The sequence below is a fragment of the Cervus elaphus genome, chromosome 18 (genome assembly GCF_910594005.1).
Source record: "Cervus elaphus chromosome 18, mCerEla1.1, whole genome shotgun sequence".
NCBI classification, from domain to species: domain Eukaryota; kingdom Metazoa; phylum Chordata; class Mammalia; order Artiodactyla; family Cervidae; genus Cervus; species Cervus elaphus.
The window spans coordinates 57,477,550-57,499,707 of NC_057832.1; the positions used below are offsets into that span (position 1 = coordinate 57,477,550).

A 22,158-nucleotide genomic window follows, 5' to 3' on the forward strand; every position below is an offset into this window, starting at 1 on the left:
TCATGGCAGCACGCACGCACATAGTTTCTTTACAACGTTGTGCCAGTTTCTGCTGTAGTTTCTCCTGTACACCAACGTGGATCAGCTGTGTGTACACATGTGTCCCTTCTTGGTTTTGTGGTTTCCCTCCCACTTAGCTCACCACAGAGCTCTGAGTAGAGTTCCCTGAGCTATACAGCAGGTTCTCACTAGTTATCTATATTACATATAGTGTCAGTATTTACTACACTTCTTGCGCATAAAAACTTCCATTTTGTTCAGAGTGTGTTTCCTTCTGAGTTGCTACCTACAGACCCGTGCTAAATGATGTAGCACTCTAGCGTCTAGATCATACTAACTCCAAAAAGGTACTTTGAAGGAGAAGAGAAAATGAGCAGCATAGGTTAGGACAGGGTTCCCCACCTTGGCACTAGTGATATTTTGGGCAGAATAACTGTTCATTGTCGGGGAGACATTCTGTGAATTATAGAACATTTAGCAACATCCCTGACCTCCATCCACTAGAACATTAGTTGAACCACTAGTTGTGACAAACAGGAATGTCTTCAAACATTTCTATCCCCAAGGGAGGGGGGAAAATCACCTCTGACTAAGAAGCACAAAATTAGGGAACTTTCTTGGTGGTCTAGTGGCTTAGACTCTGTGCTCCCAGTGCAGGGGGCCTGGGTTCAATCCTTGCTAGGGGGCTAGAGTCCACATGCTACAGCTGAAGATCCCGCATGCCATGACTCAGCACAAGACCCAGCACAGCCAAAGAAATAAAAGCAGCACCAAATTAGGACAAGGGCACTTTAAGATGACTAAAGGCAGTTTCAGTGTGCTCCCATTAATACAGATCAGAGTTCATCAATACTCTCTGAAGTAAGACCAGGCACAAGGCATGTTCGGTTACAGTCACAAACCCAGCTCCTACTTCTGTCTCAACTCAGCGGACTCATACGTGGTTAAACTGTGTCAACAATAAATTGAAACCAGTATTTGTTCTACTAGGAAGGTGGAACATTATTAATATGATGTTATTGTCAAACTGGGGGAGTGCATAAAAGGATAGATAGAACTACTGTATGATCTGGGAATCCTCAATGTGTGTACTCATCTGAGAGAAACCAAGTCTGTATCTCAAAGAGACACTGCTCTCCCGTGTTCCCCGCAGCACTATTCACAATAGCCGAGACATGCAAACAACCTGTGTCTGTCCATGGATGACTGGATAGAAACAATGTGAGAGGCACATATACATGTATCAGTTATATACAGATGTATGTATAAATATAGTTCAGCCATAAAAAACAAGGAAATCCTGCCCATATGCGACAGTGGATGAACCTAGAGGACATTGTGCTAAGTGAAAATAAACCAGACAGAGAAAGATAGATACTATGTGGTCTCACTCACATGTGGAATCTAAACACACAGAATGAGGAGAATTGTAGCTGCCATGGGTTGGGGGAGTAGAGGACATTGGGGAGATGTTGGTCAAAGAATGCAAACTTCCAGTTGTAAGATGAATGGTTCTGTGGATCAGTCAGATTGTATTGTACACATCAGTAGGTCAGAAGCATTATTGCCACATATACAAAAAGGTTGGGCTTCCCTGGTGGCTCAGAGGGTAAAGAGTCTGCCTGCAATGCAGGAGCCCTGGGTTCAATCCCCGGGTCGGTTAGATCCCCTGGAGAAGGAAATGGCAATCCACTCCAGTACTTTTGACTGGAAAATTCCATGGACGGAAGAGCCTGGTAGGCTACACTCCATGGGGTTGCAAAGAGTCACATATGACTAAGCAACTTCACAGGCTTCCCTGGTAGCTCAGTCGGTAAAGAATCTGCCTGCAGTGCAGGAGACCCAGGTTCAATTCCTGGGTTGGGAATTTCCCCTGGAGAAGGAAATGGCAATCCACTCCAGTATTCTTGCCTGGAAAATCCTGTGGACAGAAAGGCTGGCCGGTACAGTCCATGGGGTTGCAGGAGTCGGACACAACTTAGTGACTAAACCACCCCCACAAAAGGTAATTATGTGAGGTGGTGGATGTGTTAACTTAATTATAGTAGTCATTTCACAACATACATATTCATCAAATCATCACACTGTACACTTTAAATACATACAATTCTGTTTGTCAATTATACTTCAAAAAAGCTGGGAACATATAAAGAATAGGTACCTGCTATTCTTCTCATCTTGTCCTCTGTGTCTCCAGCCAGTTTTACTGCTGCATCTTTTAGCTGTTTCACTTTTCCTAATGTTTCCTTTGTCAGTCCTGGCGTGCTCATCTTATGCTGAAGAACAGCATATTGATTCTGTAGCTCAACAAACTCCTACAACAGAGTAACATTCTCATTATCAGAAGATACTTGTAAAGCACACACACATGTGATGTCTGCCTGATACTGTTCATAAAAGGAGTAAGAGGCAACCCTCATCCACTCAATACGCTTGAGTCACTCTGAGATGTCCAACAGGGCTTTCATTTGCAGTTTGTTTGTTTACAGGTTGAAAAAATTCTCAGCTTTAGTGAATTAAAAATGAAAATTTCCTGTTATAAAATATCATACATTGCTTTATGTGATGGCAACTATTTATGAGATACCAGTTTATTCTGAAGTATAAGGTCAGAGCTACACAGGACAGAATGACTCGGTGCTGCCCTTGACAAAGGTCTCGGTTCAGTTGGGTTGAGCACTTACAAGTGCAAGGTGAAGGTCAGAGAGAGTGGTGAACATTCAGAAGCAGCAAGGACACAGGATTTGCTTGGCACAAAGGTGAGATAGGAATGTGGTAGGAAGGGAGGCAGGAGGTTATGAAGGGCTCCCTCAATATTAGAAGGGAAATCTTCAGGGTCAGCCTGAGTGGCTGACAACCTAGAATGTTAGACAGATGAATACAGGCCCGACCCAGGAATGGACTATGGCAGTGGTAGAGGGTGGGCAGGAAGCACCTTTCTCAACCTCTGCTCCATAGAAAACACCCTCAACTCCCAGGTCAGCAGAAAATGTACCCAGCACATTAGGAATTAAGAGCAAGAAAATACACCAATTATAAAAAACACTTCAACCTCTTTCTTTTGCTTAAGTTGCTATAATGAATGAGACCAACCAAAGATTTCCTGCCAAGAGAATGAGTTGATAGCTTCTTTCAGCAACCGAAATGAATAGGCCATTTTCCACAACTGGTTCATGAACTCACTCTGATTTTTGTAACTCAATCTATTTTCTTTGGCAGGTGACTTGTACTTCTTTATCTGCTATGTGATTTAATTAGAGCAAAGGGCAAATACGTACAGTTAGACCCGTGACATAAATTGTGAACGTTTGGAAGTTTAGGAAAAAATTCGACTAGATGGGGTAAACAGTCTAACATAATCTAGTCACAAAACTCTTCCTTGGGAGACAGCCCCCCATGTACAGAAGCATCTCCATGCCCAGCAGGGTCGCTACACAGACACTATGGAACATGGACCAGCACTAAAGGAAATGCTGACAAATGGCACAAAAATCTGGGGTTAAGGGATTATCTTTCAAAGAAGCAGTTTGTCTGCTCTTGGTGGCAGAGGTAGGACCAATGGCCTCCTCAAGGCCCCCAGCCTGGTGCCGGGCTGCTTCCGCCTGAGCTCGTGCCCGAACAGCCTCGCCTCGGTTCCTCTGCAACGTGGTCTGCAGCTGGGCAAGTCCACGCTCCAACGCTGACTGGTGCTTTGCTACGTCCAGCTTATTCTTCGTCTCCTGGGCCTGATTTTCAGCCTGCTGTTGATCGAAACACCAGAAAGGAAAAAGTCTCTTTATGCTATAAACAAACAAGAAAATAAACGATGTAATGATCCCTCCACAAATAAGCTAGGTATAAAGGGAAAGAAAACTGTTCCTTTGCTTTTTCTGTTCTATTAAAACAATGTTATAATGCTTCAGACAATAGGGTCTAAGAGAAAATAGGCACATATCAATGTAGTCACCCTCTGGCCTAAGAGTAAGTAATGCCATGAGCCAAGGTCTTGGGTGTACCACCCTCCTCTCCATATCTCCTTCCACCCCCTCAAAGGTTACCACTACCCTGAATCTAATACTTTTTATTCCACATACTTCCATTTCATTCCATGTGTGTGTGTGTGTGTGTGTGTGTGTGTGTGTGTGTATACATGTATTAACTGTCTTCTTGGGTATTTCTAGCAAAATACAGTATTTTCTACTTCTAAATTTTATACATATAGCATCCTGTGTTTTTCTGCAGCTTGAATTTTCAATTCAAAATTATGCTTGTACAGGTCATTAAGCCAATTTGCATAGCTCTTGTGTATTCACTTTTACCAATTTAAAGTGTTTCACAGTTTGACTGTACAAAAATTGACTTTTCTATTCTCTGGCAATACAGGGGTGGCTTCTAATTTTTTTCTCCCTTATAAATAATAACAAACCCTTACACTTATTCCTTATTTTGGTGACTATGCTTGTCATATCTAAAAGTCTGATCTGTCATTTGTTACCTCTTTTGTTCTTTGGTCAAAGTTTCATACCTTCTTTGATTTTTCTTAAGCATAATAAACACTCTTATTTTGTATTGGATATCCAGTAATGGTTATATCTGAAGTCTCTTGCATCCTCTTGTTTGCTATTTCTGATGATTCTTGCTTAAGGCAAGTTGTTTCTTTATTATGTATTTTAAGGGAACCCTTTGAGGCTTGGTTTTAAGGTTCAGTCCTTTGGAAAGGATATCTCATGGCCTCTGTCAGGCATCTGAGGGCCTTGATAACTCAGGGTCACTTTAAATGACATTTTTAGCTTGGTTTATGGGGGTCACCCAGGTAGTGTGGATTCTAGCCCCACCTTACCTGAGAGCCAGCTTGTTAATAATTCTCAGTGAAGATTATCCCCCTCCACACAGAGGCTAGTGTCTTTACCATCTCTCTCTGTGGAATGATCTAACATTTCCTTGAGGGTGTGCCTTTTAAGGTTCCTACTCTCTGCAGGGCCTCACTGCCTCCTTGGATGGGTTTTGTTTTCTATTACTTATGGCAGCTATGGAAACCAGCACTGCTGATACCCCAGGGACTGGCAGTAGCCCTCTGTCTGCTGTCGGCTTCCTGCTCAATTACCTCTCTGGATCATGCTTTCCCGTCATTTTTGGCCTCTGAAGACATCCTCTATTTTTTACCAATTCAGCGATGCATTTAAACACGTTTTAAAATAACTTTTTCAGGTTTCTTTTTGTTGTTGTTGTTAGGTGGGTTCCTTTGTATAGTGGTCCATCAAGCTGCTAGAAACAGAAGCCCCTTCCTGTGCCCTCGGGTATATGTGGGAGTTTTTCTAGAGTAGGAATCAGCAAGCTTTTTCTGTAAAGGGCCTGACAGTAAACATTTTATACATTGTGGTCCAGAAAATCTCTATTGCAACTATTCAACTCGGTGCCGTGGCTGCGCAAATGGTCCATGGACTATATGTGGCTGAATTCCAATCGAACTGTGTGACTTTGGACGCTACAACAGTTGGTGGGTGCATGTGGCCCCTGGGCTGAATTTTGCCAACCCCTATTCTAGAGTAGATGCACAGAAGAAAACCTGGAGGCCTTCTTTATTTTTTGCTCCTATATATGTGCAACCTCTTCATATCTAACCTTTTTTAAAATTTCCTGATGTACTAATCCTGTTCTGGTGCTTTCTGCTTTTCTTTTCAGGATGCCTGTATTTAGATATCTAAAATGAACTGAAGAACAGGGACTGAGGAGCTTGCAGTCTGCTGGGAAGGGGACGAGCCTTGGAGGAGAGATGTCATGGATTCACAGAGTAGGACCTTTTCTGTCCTCTAACTGCCAGGCTTCCTCTTCCAGACCTATCACGTGGGTTAAAGCAGGCTTTATTCCTGCCAAACTCTGGGTGGAACCCTTTCTTTTGGGTTATCTTTCAGTTTTAGGATATGCTGGTGAGATTTTATGTAAATTTCATTATAAAAGTCTGGCAACAATTAACTTAATTTCTTCGGTTGGTGAGCTTTCAAAGCTCTATGACCTTCCCTGGTATAAGAAGGGATAATGTGACATCACTTATAGGTGGAATTTAAAATACAACACAATAAACCTATCTATCAAATAGAAACAGACTCACATAGAGATCAGAATTCTATGAGATTCTAGAGATCAGATTGCCAACATGGGGGGTGGGGATGGAGGGCTCGGAGGGATGGACTGGGAATTTGGGGGTGGTGGATGTTAAATATCACATTTAGAATGGATAAACAACAAGGTCCTACTCTATAGAACAGGGAGCTATAGCCAATCTCTTGGGATAAACCATAATGGAAAAGAACATTTTAAAGAGAATGTATATATGTGTAAAACTGAATTACTTTGTGGAACAGCAGACACTGGCACAACACTCTAAATCAACTATATTCCAATTAAAAGATTAAAAAAAAAGAAGAAGGGATAAACTGTCCTCAAATCTATCACTAATTAGCTGTGTGACCTTAGGCAAGTGACTTAGTCTCCCCAGGTCTTACTTTCTTCATTTACAAGTTGGTGGTAGCACCTGCTTTGTCCCCCAGGCTTGGCCAACAGTGAAAAGAGATAATGCTGGGAGAGCTCTGTAGAACATTAATTACACATATAATACTATCATAGTCTTATTTATCATCATAATGATCCCACTGAACAGGTAAGACAAGCATGACATTGGCAGACATAAAACCTGTGCTGTTTCCACAGTTGAAGTTTATTTCAGGTTAGTTTCAAAGAAGATAAAGAAAATACCTGAAGTTTGTTCTTTTTGATTTTTGTTATCTCGGCATTCAGCTGTGTGATGGTAGAATCTGTCCGTCCTTGAGTGATTTGAACTTGCTGCAACTTCTTCAACATTTTGCTGAGATTTGATAGAACATTTTCTGCTTTTCTGAGGTAAGATATTAACATATTAGATTAGATAAATAAAGAATTATTCATTTATTTCACCTGGAGAGTTCATTCGACTCAACCAAAAACTTTCCTGAATTATTCATAAAGTCTGTTTAAATTACTCTCAAGCAAGGCAAAGTGCTGAAGTCTTCATTTTGAGAAACAGGTATATTTAAATGCCAATAAAAACACATATATTGTATATGCCTACATAGGTACAGATTTTGCCAGGTATGGAAATCAAAGATATAGATATCATTTCTTAACTTGTATAAGCAGAGCGATTTGGGTAATAAAAGTGCCAAGCTTGGAACAACAACAACAAAAAATTATCTTCAGCCAGTTCTTTCCTGACTCCTCAAACTTAAGCAATGCTCTTGAAATCCTTATGGGGGGGGTGGGGGTGGGTGGGTGAGGGCAAGTCAAGAGGCTCCACAGAGAGCAAAGAGAGTGAAAGGCTTTGCATTTACAGGCTGTGTTTATTCAGGTTTATTTAAGCTTCACTGACATTCCAGCCGCCCAGGGGCCCAGTCAGAGGTTAAAATCACAAGCATTCCAAGTGATAGTCTATTTTACAGAAATGAGCTCACCTCAAGTCAACATTCACCAGATACTTAGATCTACGGGCTCAGAAGAACCTTTGGAAGAGTGTACGAAGCCAGGCAGATAGCTGACTGACCTTAGCAGAGACATTGTTAGAAATGCTTGTGTAGGAGCAAAAATAGCTAAATGGCAAAACATCCCCTTCTCCAATCAACCCATCCTCTCCTCCTGGTGGTAATTTTTTTTCTGTTTAAAGAAAAATACTATTTTATAAGAGCAGTTTTAGGATCACAGCAACATTGAGAGGAAGGTACAGAGATTTCCCATACATTTCTAACCTCCCCAGTTACTGACACCCCACACCAGAGGGTCCATTTGTTACAACTGATGAACCTACATTGACACACCATAATCACCCAGAGTCCACAGTTTACATTAGGGCTCACTCTTGGTGTTGTCCATTCTGTGGGTTTGGACAAATGTATAATGACATGTATTTATCACTATAGTATCAAACTGAGTATTTTCACTGTCCTAAAATTCCTCTGTGTTTGCCTATTCATCCCTAACCTCAATCCCTGCAACCACTGATCTTTTTTTTCCCACTGTCCCCATAGTTGTGCTATTTCCAGAAGGTCTTAGAGTAAGAATCATACAGTACGTAGCTTTCCTTTTCTACACTTGTTTCTCTACAGTTACAGAAGGGGGTTCCGGAGTCTTTCCTTCTCATAACTCCCCCATCCCCATATCTTTTTACTGTATTCTTTTTTCCCTTAGATTTTCAATGTACTGCTCATTATAGCACATTTAGAGAACACTCCCCAAAAAAGAAGAAAGAAGAAAAAAATATTGGAGAGAAAATTTACCAATACTTCTACCACCTTTTATGATATGGCATAGTCTAACATTTTTGTCCTTATAAGATTTTTGTTTTCATGACTGAGAGCCTCTTCTGTGTATAATGTGTTATCTTCTTTTTAAAAGTATTTACATTACACTAAGAATCTCTGCATGTTACTTTATCAGCATCATTTTTAACAGCAGTATGATAGTGCTGTAGTTACTTAATCTTCCTAGTTGTAAACAGTAAAACTGGAAGAGGCTGGGCTTTCAGTGGAGTTTGGGGGACTTTATTTGTATAAGTGGATGGTGAGATAGTGAAGACAGTTCAGGTCTCAATTCTGCTTCGGGGCATCCAAAAATGATGGTGGATGTAGATGACGGTACCACCATCCACTGACCCTATGACCTTGACTCACAGTACCCCATGATCAACATCAAGGTGGCTTCTCATCTTTGGTTAGCAAAGTCAACAAGGGCAAAAAGAAGCAAGAATTAGTTGACTTTGTGTGCTGTATATATCATTCTATTCCAGTACTACTTTTGGGGCACTAGAGTCCTTCTCTTCCTTACCATCAAATCTTTTATATATATATATATTTAAGTTTAGATTTCCAAAGTACTGTTTATTGCCATAAATATAGAAAGAACCAAAAATCAGTATAAAAGAAGGGAAAAATACACAGATATTCCCACCACTTGTTAAGATATTGGCATATAATTAACACACAGCTTTTACTGGCGTATACTGGTATAAAGAGGTAACAGACTACAGGAAGGGTGCTCAGTCTAAGGAAAATGGGAAACCAGCATCGTTGTGCCCTGCCTCCCCGCTTCCCAGCTTTCTGGGGCACCTCCACAGACAACTTAGCCTTCATTTTGGGCAATGAACTATCAGAGGGCAATTTCATTTGAATATTGTAGCTCCTTAGGCAAATATTTTTCTGATGGCCTTTCAGCAGATTGCCTGTGAGAGCAGGAGGAGAACATTAATATTAATTGTACTTACTTAGCTGCTTCTGCCTTCACCAAAACCTTCTGGGCTCCATCTGCTGCTTTGTTTAGCCTGTCCTCTTCTGTCCTGTAGTCCTCACAGAGTTGCATAAGTTTCTGTATTTTGTCAAGTTCATGGGTTAGATTTTGCGATGTTATTGGTAGGTGGATGTCAAGTACACGATTTGCCACCTTCTCTACATCCTCTGGAGGCACATTTTCCTCTTAAATAAGAAGATGTGTTTTAGATAACTGTGTTTCCTTATCACTCTATCTCGTCAATATCATCACAATGAATTCTACGTTAAATCTATTTGTATTTGATTAGTGTCCCGAGAATAAGTGTCCCATAGACTCTTCTGCATCTTCAATTTCCCCTTCTCTGTGAAAGAAACACTGTTTGTGTAATGATGAACACAACCTGTATAAATGTTTGTTGGAAAAATGAAGAATAACAGATTTGGGATATTTTGTGACCTACAAAATGCCTTCACAAGAATTGCTTATTATAAGTACAGATTCAAAAATAATTAAAATGTTTAGATGCCTGTCATTAAGATTCAAAACCATGGAAAACTATTATGCATAGAGTGGATCAGCAACAAGGTCCTCCTGTTTAGCACAAGGAACTATATTCAATATCCTGTGATAAGCTGTGATGGAAAGGAATATAAAAAAGAATGTAAATATATGTATAACTGAGTCACTTTACTATGCAGCAGATATTAACAACAATATAAATCAGCTATAAAGAAGAAAGAAAAGAAAGTGAAGTCGCTTAGCCGCGTCTGACTCTCTGCGACCCCATGGACTGTAGCCTACCAGGCTCCTCTGTCCCTGGGATTCTCCAAGCAAGGGTACTGGAGTGGGTTGCCATTTCCTTCGTTCAATTTAAAAAAAAAGATTTAAGCACCATGAATGAGATAATAGGGAAGCCCTGGGTTTGGACTCAACAAAACTCTACTCTAATCCCCCCTGCCATAGGCTCACAATTGCCTGTTATACAAAGTGAAGTAAGTCAGAAAGAGAAACACAAATACTGTATACTAACACATATATATGGAATTTAGAAAGATGGTAACGATGATTCTATATGCGAGGCAGCAAAAGAGACACAGATGTGAAGAACAGACTTTTGGACTCTGGGAGAAGGCGAGGGTGGGATGATTTGAGAGAATAGCACTGAGACATGTATATTACCATATGTAAAATAGATAACCAGTACACGTTCGATGCATGAAGCAGGGCACTCAGAACTAGTGCTCTGGGACAACCCAGAGGGATGGGTGGGGAGGGAGGTAGAAGGGGGGTTCTGGATGGTGGGACACATGTACACCCATGGCTGATTTATGTTGATGTATGGCAAAAACCACCACAATATTATAAAGTAGTTACCCTCCAATTAAAATAAATTAATTAAAAAAAATAAAAAGGTTAACAATTTTTGCTTATCTGCATAACAGGGTAATTATATCTGATACTACTTCTCAAAGGCCTATTTTGAGAAGGGATATGATAAAATATAGTATGAGCAACATATTATCAAGAAACTTCTAAATACATCTATACCCTGCTTTTCAGAAAATAGAATTGGCCTCCTTTGAGAAGTGAAGTGGGAGATGTACTGTAGGTGTTTGGGGAATAACTCTTCGTCTCTTTCTGGCTCCTTACTGAGGCACAGATCCCGAGTCCCATGGGGAAGTTAGAGATGCATTAGATACAGATCTGATCTCCAAGGGGTTTACCATCAAGTCAGGAAATTATAAGTCATTCCAGATGATTACTGATATTTCATAGAGAAGAAGTGATGAATGTAAGACAAAATGATGTGGTGTTCAGAGGGAAGAGAAAATATTTCAGGAAGAACGTTAAGAAGACATTCAAAGCTGGTCTTAGAAGCCCACACAGATTAAATCTGTGGAGATGTGGGTTGAAGGGACGGGTAAGGGCATTGTCAGCGCAGGCAAAAGCTCAGGGTGGAACAGGTAAATAGTGTGTTTGGCTGGCCAGTGGAGGGGGTGTCAAACAAGTGTGTGAAAAAGTTAAAAAGTGTCTTAAAAAGTTTTAAAAAAGGAGGTGAAGTTCAGGAAGGCTGGGAGTGAATCACACAAGCCCCTAAATGTGGGGCTAAGGAAACTGGACTTCATTCAAAAGACAATGGGAGCCATCGATGGCTTTCAGTATTTGAGTGACACGACCTAAGTATATATATATATATTTTTTTTTAAACTGTGCCACGTGGCTTGTGAGGTTTTAGTTCCCCAACCAGGGATTGAATCTGGGCCCTTGGCAGTGAATGATGTGCCAAGTCCTAACCACTGGACCGCCAGCAAATTCCCAAAGTGAATGTTCTACTTCCTATACTGTTTTTGAAAAAATGCAACAAGAATTTTTCATGAATAAATTAGAGCCGTATTTTAAACAGAACCATGGATCTGGCTCTTTATAGAAATGGTAGCTGTTTTGTTAAAAAGAAAAGTTCTAATAAAAAGTGAAGTGAACTTAATTCCACATTCAGTCATGAAACATTTATTGGCATTGATTATGAGATTAAAAATTAAAATTTAAATGATTATAAATTCACTTTCAGGAAAAGTGACACAAAATTCTGTTAATAAGGAATTCAGATCTCAAGGAAAATATTAAAATGGTCAAAGAGGAGCTGCATAGAGTGGCCACCATAAATGTAATACTTTTATTTGGGCTTTACAGCCAAGAAAATTGAAGAAATTGGGTGGGGAAAAGGTACCATTTCCTGATGACCAAGAATCTCGGGACCCTGACCAGGGAAGTTCCTTTTATGGAACAGGATTTTTCTTGATGCCTAGCCTAATTTTTGTTGTAATAATCTGAACACAGTTCCCCCCCACCCCCTGCCCCCAATTCCTTAGGCTAATTAAAGTGACATTTTTTTTGTGACTCTATTTAAAGTGACATTCTAGTAGCAATGAGAACCAGGACCAGTATAGCAATAGGCTCTATGCTCCAGTGAACTAGAAGGGAAACAGGTAGAACCTGCTTTGTGATCTGTTGCTTGAGCTCAGGACTGTATTTTACCATTTTCATACGACAGCAGTGGTCGTTCTGATATTTAGTTTTGGTGTCTGAATTAACTTGTATCTGCAGAAATAGCTAATGTGTTCCTCACATTAATTGGCATTGATTATGAGATTAAATCTACTAAATTAAATCACAGATCTACTAGGATCTGTGCCTAGTAAATATCAGTCAATCTAGCTTCTCACTGAAAATTTGCTTTTGAACAAACAAATGTCCAGCTGACTGATTTCATACCGAGTCATTTTCACTGTTTATTTTAGTCATTTTTACTGATTATTTTCACTCCTTATTTTTTTTTTTATTATTTTGAAAATCAGTATTAGAGCTGCTAATACAATTTCTAGAAACAATGAAATAGAACTTGGCCACAGGGGTCTCTTATAAAAATCAATAGCAAAGAGATTTAATAAAGTGACTGCAAAGATTGTAACTGACATCCTAAATGTTAATTCATATGGAGATATTAAATGACTGAATTTGGAAGATGGCTGTGGGAAAGCTTTCTCAGATCAATTCCATGTAGTATTGTACCCAAATGACATTATTTGCAGAAAGTGAGGTTTCACGTCAATTTCCAGCTGTACTATTTGATTTTTATCTTTAACTGATAATTCTCTAGAGTTTAAAACAAACCTTTCCCAGGGACTTCCCTGGTAGTCCATTGGTTAAAGCTATGCACTTCCACTGCAGGGGGCATGGGTTCAACCCACGGTCAAGAAACTAAGATCCCTTATGCGTGGGGTGATCAAAAACAAAGAAAACAACAAACCTCTCCTAAAATAAGGCACTGTGAGGGATATTAAGTTTATAATCATAATAATAATGAATCAAATAGCTCCGTCTGGCAGGCACAGAAAGCCAGCATGAGTCTTGGAAAATAGTCAATAACAGTTATCCAAAATAATCAGTATTTTAGATGCCACTTCACTACAGTATTTGATATACTAACTAACAATTGGCATACCTTGATCTCACTCTGTCAGATTATGGAATCTGACAGAGTCTTCATGTTAGATTTTCCTTTTAAAAAAATAATATAACTTTAAACACTAAGTTCACTTGTTTGGAATTTTAACTAAATTCTAGGATTTATTACTAAATTAACCTTATATAGAGAACCATATTTTTTGATACAGATTTAATAGTTTGCAATTGTTTTCATTAAGAAATTTAAGATCAACAAGTATGTCTTGTTTTGGATTTAGGCATGTGATTTCCAATTAATGTAATTTGGAATTGGTTGATGCTTCAGTATACATTGAAAAGGAAGAAAAAGGAAGAGGAGATGGGGGAGGTGGGGGAAAAGGAGGAGGAACAAAAACTAGTTCTAATATTTTAAAAAAATTACCTAACAAAAATATTTTCAGTTTTTTTATCAGAAGATTCATTTTTTCTTCTTCAGATTCACTTTGGTTTTTCATATTCCTCAGTTTCTTTCTTAGCTGTAATGCACTCTTTTTGCAAACTTCTGCCAGTTTACTTATATTTCTGATCTGGAATAGAAAAAACAAAAATGAGGCAAACATAACAATCAGGCATATTCTGGGATGTCTCCTTACTTAGCTGATCAAATAGAACTCACTAAAACTAAAATAGAAGTCTAGATAACTAAACAATAGATTCATGTTAAAGGACTCTTTTAAAAGGTGATATTGGTTGTTTTCATCATCCTGTTTTCTTAATAATGTAAACTTCTCTCTTAAAACATTATTAGTGATCAAAATTGCTATTTGAAAACAATGACTTTTCCTGATATAAATTGAAAATACAAATTTTCTTTTTAGGAGATGTTAGTATTTTAGGGTATTAGAAAATTTCACAGAATTACAGTGATCATCATGTTTAGGAAGCTGAGAACATTTTCTTTAATATAAGTTAAAATTTTAACTTTAATAAGCTCAACATAAGTTTAAATCTTTACTCTTTTAAACATTCTTCAAATTCAAATAATATATGCTCTTTGCACGTAAAAAGAAAGCATTCTTTCTTTTAATAAATGAGCTTGAACTCAGAGCAGGCTACAAAAATAAACTTGGTGGGGTGGAGAAACGATAAGGACTAAAACGTTTACAACTTAGAAGCGCAAATTCTTAACTGTATGATTTGAAAAAGGTCATGGACTTTTTCTTAGGATTCCAACAAATGAGAGAAAGAGAAAAAAATGGAGAGCAATAGAACAATATCACCCACAAGTTGAGCTGCACTGAATAAATTAATTGTGACAGAAGCAGGGCTAATTAGGATCAAACATAGATAGGGGAAAAAAAGTCTCCCTTTATTTCTCCATAAAAAAACAGCTTAATTTAAGCCATACAGATTCTGTGGAAAAGGATTTAATGGTAGTCACTGGCAAATGATGAAACAAAACAGAAATATTTACATGATGAAAAATATGTACCTTAATTTTTTGGAGTTGTTCCTTAATTCTCTAGAACTTTTTAAACTTTAAAATGGATACCAGTTGCTAAGAGAGATTTTAAAAGTTCTTATCACAGGAAAGAAAATGTAACTACATGTGGTGATGGATGGATGTTAACTAAATTTACTGTACTAATCATTTCACAATATATACGTATATCAAATCATTATGTTGTTCACCTAAAACTAATACAAATTTCCCATGTCAATTATATTTCAATAAAAAATAAAGTGGAGAAATTGTGAGTAAGAATACATAGAAGTGAGATGAGAATTTCAGAAATAAATACTCTGGTCAGGAAGCACCAAGTTACACAGATGAAATCTCAATGTAGATTAGTTGATGCCATATTCAGAAAGAATAAGATTGCTAAATTACTTCACTCTTAAAACATCTCTCTGCAATCCATCCTCTGTCACGACTCCTGATTCAAGAATTCTCTTGTAATCTCTTCTGGCATGCTTCCCCCTTCTAATCAAGAGGAAAATAGCACACCATTTTATCAACATGACAACTTTCATCCTTTTCTAGTTCTCCATTTATATGTTGATTAAGCAAGATTCTGCTATTATATACTTCAGGGGTTATCTTTTAAAAATAATCACTTAACATGGGACTTATTTAAATGGTGTGAGATTTCTGGTTTTTGAGGAGGGACACAATAGTAGTTTAACATTCCATGAAATGATTAAGGGTTGATTTAAGCACAGGGATACAAGACCAGGATTCGTATTTGTTCACTGTTGAATTCCCAGCATGTAGATAAATGCCCAGCATGCAATAGGTACTCAACGAATATTTGTTAAAGCATTGAAGAATAATATATAAGTGAAAAAACTAGGTGGCAATACAAATTTGAATGCTAAGTCGCCTCAGTCATGTCTGACTCTTTGTGATCCTATGGACTCTAGCCTGCCAAGCTCTTCTGTCCACGGGACTCTCCAGGTAAGAATACTGGAGTGGTTGCCATGCCCTCCTCCAGGAGATCTTCCTGACCCAGGGATTGAACCTGTGTCTCTTATGTCTCCTGCAGTGGCAAGCAGGTTCTTTACCACTAGTGCCACAGATGACTATGTAAACAAAAAATGTCAACATTTAGGATGTGTAGGGATGTTCTTCAACCTGACTATAATCAGAGACCTGCTCCAGAACTTGGATTCTGGAGCCTGTGGAGCAAGGATATAGGACCAGCTGGGGCTCTGGTCCATGGAGACGAGGCTCATGGAACAAACGGCTGCTCTGGAGTGTGTATGTGCAGGAGTGTGTATCTTAGCTGTGGTTCTCACCCCATTTTCAAGTCTGGCTCTGTATCCTTCTTTCACTTCTGAGGCCCAGATGTCTGCATGTACATTTCCTTTCTGTTCAGGAGTTGGTTTCTGCCACTTGCAAACAAGAGGGCTGACTAATATAATATTTATCTTGTATTGATTTTAAAAAATGCAGCTTTTTTCAGCTTTTCTTCTTCAAAGGCTCTATGTATATTGCGGGAAAAAAAAAAAAAAGGAAACTAGGGAACATACCAACTTATTTTCAAGCTGAACACCATGTGCTCACAAAACTCTTAAATTTGTATTTATCCTTTCAAGATGAATATAATGTATTCATCAAAAAGCCTAACTGATTATTATACTCATTTTTTAGAAATGATTTTTTAAATCGTTTAAAATTATTTAAGATTCTGTTATCAGGTACTTAAATATTAAAACAACTTTATCATATCAACCTAGGAAGGAGTTTAAGGAATTAAGGGTATAATCCTATTAAAAACATTTCTAACATTAAATTCTAACATTAAAGTTTGTCTATTTAGGAGAATTTCAAACACATTCTTGAATTTATGAAAAATTATTCTTCACTTGGAGATTTCTATAGTTTTCAAAACTCCAAGGCTAGGAATTTATACCTTTCTATGCAGTGTTTGCGACAAAGGAATCATAATCAAATGTCTATGTATGTCCTATGAACATATACTCTGTTTTTCTCTTCTCTTTCTTTCCATACACACACACACACACACACACACACTATGTTATACACACATATATACACATGTTTATATGTCATATATATGAGAAAATAAGTCAACATTCTCATCTACTTCTAAATCACCATTTATAGTCACATCTATATTTTTAGGGCTTCCTTGGTGGCTCAGATGGTAATGCAGGAGGATCCAGGTTCAATCCCTGGGTTTGGAAGATCCCCTGGAGAAGGGCATGGCAACCCACTCCAGTATACTTGCCTGGAGAATTCCATGGACAGAGAAGCCTGGCGGGCTACAGTCCACAGGTTCACAAAGAGTCGGACATGACTGAGAAACTAACATTCATAACTTTATTTTTATTCTGTATTTCCAAGCAAAAGAACACCTAACATCTAGAATCTATTCTTTCACTTAGAAGATAAATGGAAATTTTAAAAATTTCAAGCAGTTTGCTGTTTTAAAATTGCTATAGCTTTGCAAATAAAGCATGAGAAGACATCATTTACCTGTTTCTTCAACCTGTGAACCTGGTTGTTCAAATTGTGAATCACAGACTCTGCCTCCTGAGCTTTCTGCAGGGCATTCCTTGAGAGGGTTGGGGAGCCGTAACAGCTCGGGCCACCACAGGATGAGCGCGCACAGGCCGTGTCCTCTCCTTCTCCACACACCTGAGAGGAAGAAGGATCTATGTTAAAAAGTAACTTGTTGGTAGAGTGTTTTTCTAACATCATTCAGGCTCGCTGAGGCAAGACACTGCTCTATTCATGTGTGTTTCTTCAACAGTTGTTCATGCTTAATATGTAGATATGACCCATTAAATATTTCCTAGCTAACTGAATAAGTATCTAACTTATTTGCTGTTAGCACTGGTGTCAATCAATAACACTTTCATACTTATGGTTTCTTTGGAAAATATTGAGCATTTCCATATTAATTTCATCTTTTTAAAAATAAAAACTACCTTTCACTTATGAAGCAGGAGGAGTAAATGTCCACAGTCTATACCATTTAGGAAATAGTAAATAGTATAAAATAATAAAATCAAACCACGATCTTTACTCTTTGATTTTTCCCAAACTTGAACTTAATAAATAAAAAATTATTATTTTTAGATTAAATATATATTAGTTATATATTATTCCTATACTTATAAAATATAAATTAAAAATGAAATAAAACATTAGAGAGGGAAATAGAAAAGATTTGTATATCAAGTCAGGCTTCAAAGGTAGCACAGTGGTAAAGAATCCACCTGCCAAGGCAGGAGATGCAGGTTTGATTTCTGGGTCGGGAAGATCCTCTGGAAAAGAAAATGGCAACCCACTCCAGTATTCTTGCCTGGAAAATTCCATGGACAGCGAAGCCTGGCTACAGTCCATGGTGTCCCGAAGAGTCAGACATGACTGAGCAATCAAGCACACACATATTAAGTAAACACCACAGATACTTTTACTATACTGTCATGAATATTTACCTTTTCTTGCAATATTTGAATATTTGGTATCTTGATCTGCTGTAATTTCTCCAATGACAAGTCTTCTTTTGAGGTTAGTGTATCTAAGATGCTAAGTAAGTCATTCCTGGTACTTTTGGAGTTGTTTATGATGGATGTAGTTTCATTCATTTTCTTTTCAGTAGATAAAGAACTCTGATAATACTTCTTGATGTCCTTTGAAAAATCTACATCAACACAAATTGAGGTAAGATAAATTTTATGGAAACAACTGAAATTATATATGGGCTACCAACATAATCATTCTCCAACTTGACTAGACTGTCTTGGTCTCAATGATCAATACAAAAATTCAACATCCATTTCCTTGAGTTTGTACTTCACAGGGAAAAGTTAGAAGTTGTGTCATAGATACAGATGTAATACCTACAGAGCAGTGAGGTTTAAGTCTGCAGACATAGATTTGAACGCTGGCTTCTCCCTTTACTGTGTGGGTATGTCCTTGAGCAAACCCGTTAGTCTCTTAGATTGTGTCTCCTGTAAATTAGTGATAATAATTTGTGAAGATTAAGTGAAATCATATAAAAATACTCTGTGAAATGCTCCACATATGTAAGGTATTAATTTTGACTACCTATATGAACTCTAAGATGATGAACCAAGTTTATCCCACTACATAGCACAGAAGTTGACAAACTCATTCTACAAAGGTCAGACTATAAATGTTTTAGGCTTGCCTACCATCACACTGCTGTCACAACTACTCAACTCTGCCACTGTAGAGTAACAGTAACCATGTAAATAAATAGGTGAGACTGTCTCCTAATGAAACTTTATTTATAAAAATAGACTGGGAGGGGAAACATGTATACCTGTGGTTGATTCATATTGATGTATGGCAGAAACGAACACAGTTTTGTAAAGCAAATATCCTCCAATTAAAAGTAAATAAATTTTTTTAAAAAAGGAAAAAAAAAAACCTACCACAGGCTGTGGGTAGGATCTGCAGGCAGACTGTAGTTTGCTGACCTGTGATGTTGAAGCTGATGACAACAGCTACTGTGCTAAAGTGAAAGTCACTCAGTTGGGTCAGACTCTTTGTGACCCCAGGGATTGTAGCCTGCCAGGCTCCTCTGTTCATGGAATTCTCCAGGCAAGAGTGGGTAGCTGTTCCCTTTTCCAGGGGATCTTCCCAACCCAGGGATGGAAACCATGTCTCCTGCATTGCATGCGGATTCTTTTTTTTTTTTTCCATTTATTTTTATTAGTTGGAGGCTAATTACTTTACAATATTGTAGTGGTTTTTGCCATACATTGACGTGAATCGGCCATGGATTTACGTGTTCCCCATCCCGATTGCATGCGGGTTCTTTACCGCCTAAGCTACCAAACGATGCTAAGCGCTTTCTATATAGCTGTCCTTCTGATCAACTTTCATCCTTAATTTTACAAAACACTGTGAGAACCAGCCCAACCACCATTTTACAAGTGGAAAAATGAGGCTCTGATGACAGGAAGTTCTCACTGATAGGAAGAGATGCAGCGGGGATTTGAAGCCAGGTAGTGTGACTCTAGAGACTGTGTTCTTAAACACTTCTCTGTATTTTGATAGAAATACAAATTCCTGAAAGCATAATGTGATGTTTTAATATAAATGATAGCATATTAGAGTTTTAGACTATTTTAGGAATCAAAGGCCCATGATTCTGATCTTTACTTCATACATAACCAGAGTCATGACATAACCAGGCATGACAACCACTCTTTATCTCCTAAACATTCCTGGTTTTTATAACATATTAGGATGGCATCACTGACTCAATGTACATGAGTATGAGTAAACTCTGGGAGTTGGTGATGGACAAGGAGGCCTGGTTTGCTGCAGTCCATGGGGTGGCAAAGAATTGGACATGACTGAGCAACTGAACTGAACTCTTACTATGTCATGATTTTTATTTACCATGAACTACTTCCCTAAACAAACAAAAATCATCTTTCTGTTGCTTGTGATGATTTTCTGCCTTGATTTATCTGGCAAATTTATCTTTATTCTATGAAGCCTTTTCTAATATACCCAGGAATAATACCATTCTCTCTACTTTGTTCCTGAAGCAGTTTGAAGATGCTCTAACAGAGTCTTTTCATTGTTTGGGGTTGTTTATAAATGCCTGGCTTTCCCACTGAGATTGGGATGACTTCAGGGTGAGAACTGGCTGAATTTACTGCCTGTCTCTGATGCCCAGTACAGTTTCAGGCACTGAGAAAAAGCCCAGTAACTGCTGTTGCGATGCAAGTTTGAGAGGATCAGCGTGGGTCAGTTTTGCTTTCTTCTACCTGGCTTGGGTGACTGCTCAAGGATTTTCAATTCTTTCACTGGGCACCTTCTTCCAGATTAGGAATCAGAGCAAATTCCTTACTCTTTATATAGCGTTTATTAAGCATCATCAATAGTGATTTCATTAAATTCAGGCCTTCCTTTAGTGTCATAATTGCCATCTATTTTTTTTTTTTTTCTCTTTTAGCTCAAGATCAGATGACAAACAGGAGCACAGACATAGGATAAGGAAAAGTAGACGATGCTTTTGCCTTGAGATAGGTTTCATCTCTTAACTGGATGGATTCTGTGTGAATAAGATCAGTGCTGCCTCTCCTGGTAGTTAACAAGATGTCTGTCCATTTCCAAACATAACAAGGATCTCATGGGAAAAGAGGATATGACTTAATTCAAGTTTTGTTTCAGAGTTCCATTTCTCCTCCAAGTTGATCTTGGCTTTGGCGTGGCTCCCATTCATTTTTAAAAACTATGCAATATGTACTATAGCCTTCTAGTGTGTTACATGTCTCCAAATTCCTACAAAGTTCTTACAAGAAATATGTAAGTTCTTTTTGATTCATATTCTTTTGTGTTTATGATTGCTGGAAACTGAGTGGCTTATATTCAGGAAGGTATCAAAACATATCTCTTTCATTTTCTTATGGCCACATTAGAATTTCCAAGCTGATGATTACATAAGATCCTTGTGTGGCTTGGCATCTGAATACTTTGGGTTTTAGTATATGTTTAGTATTGCATAATTGTTAACATTTTTTTTGTGCAAATGCTATCCAGTCTCTGCAATGTTTTAAGAAGTTGAAATATTCGTGCACAAATAATACCTTTAATGGGTATGTTTTCATGTTTTAAAGTGCTTGGGCGCTGTGGCGATAAGCACAGGGTGATTCACTAATGGAATGCACTATGGATTTTATCAGCTTCTGTCCAGAAAAAGACAGTTAAGGTACATTTTCTCTTACTTATGAGGCTTGCATTCCAGGCACCGAAGTGCAAATCATTTCCTTCCTGAAGATTTTCAAGTAAGAGGTTTGTTTCATTCCTCATTCTGAGGATTGTTTCTTTTAGGTCTTCAAATTCATCCACTGTTTTCAGCTGCTCACTTAGTTGCATGATTTGTTTCCTATAGGGGAAAATGAGAGTAAATGTAGCAAAGCTTGTATTACATTGGACAGATTGGTGGAAAACACACACACACAAAGAAATTGCCCTCATTAGTAAGTATCCTCACACTTCAGATGGATTTCAACTGCAGTAGTCTGACTTCTGAATCTATGCTTATGGACGTCCTGAGTGCTCTGTCCTTCCCCTACTGACATTTTGATTTGTAATTTACCCAGCAAACATTTATTATTTAACTAAACCAGGCCTGGAGAAAACATAGAGAAAACAGCTTTACCTACAGGAGGTCCTCAGTGAGGTAGTGACAAATGAACTACAAAGACATGGAAAGATGGAGAAGGAAACACATCCTTTCTCTGATGTCATCAGGAAAGGCTTCAGAGAGGGGGCGGTGTTTGGGTGGTTGTTACAGAGGAAAAGAGTTCATCAGGTGGACCAGGAAGGGGCAGGCATCCCTTACCATTTCAGACCTGGCACTGGGACTTTCGCTTTCTTCTCTCTGGCTCTGCTCTGGGCTCTTGCAGCGTCTTTGTTTGGAC

At 38.4% G+C, this 22,158-nt stretch overlaps 1 protein-coding gene and 1 long non-coding RNA gene across 2 annotated transcripts in view; one reads left to right on the top strand and one right to left on the bottom strand.

Moving 5' to 3' along the window:
* Positions 1 to 8,276, top strand: part of LOC122673751 — a 43,811-nt gene extending 35,535 nt beyond the window's left edge. The window contains exons 2-4 of the long non-coding RNA XR_006334817.1: positions 5,662 to 5,770; positions 6,775 to 6,876; positions 8,194 to 8,276. This is a non-coding gene — a long non-coding RNA (uncharacterized LOC122673751). The remainder of the gene's footprint in view (positions 1 to 5,661; positions 5,771 to 6,774; positions 6,877 to 8,193) is intronic.
* LAMB4 (laminin subunit beta 4) overlaps positions 1 to 22,158 on the bottom strand; it is a 103,531-nt gene that overhangs the window by 6,319 nt on the left and 75,054 nt on the right. Inside the window, 8 exon segments of the mRNA XM_043871598.1 lie at positions 2,162 to 2,315; positions 3,564 to 3,740; positions 6,733 to 6,871; positions 9,266 to 9,473; positions 13,658 to 13,802; positions 17,219 to 17,380; positions 18,187 to 18,392; positions 21,460 to 21,620. Coding sequence (XP_043727533.1) covers positions 2,162 to 2,315; positions 3,564 to 3,740; positions 6,733 to 6,871; positions 9,266 to 9,473; positions 13,658 to 13,802; positions 17,219 to 17,380; positions 18,187 to 18,392; positions 21,460 to 21,620 — 1,352 coding nt within the window.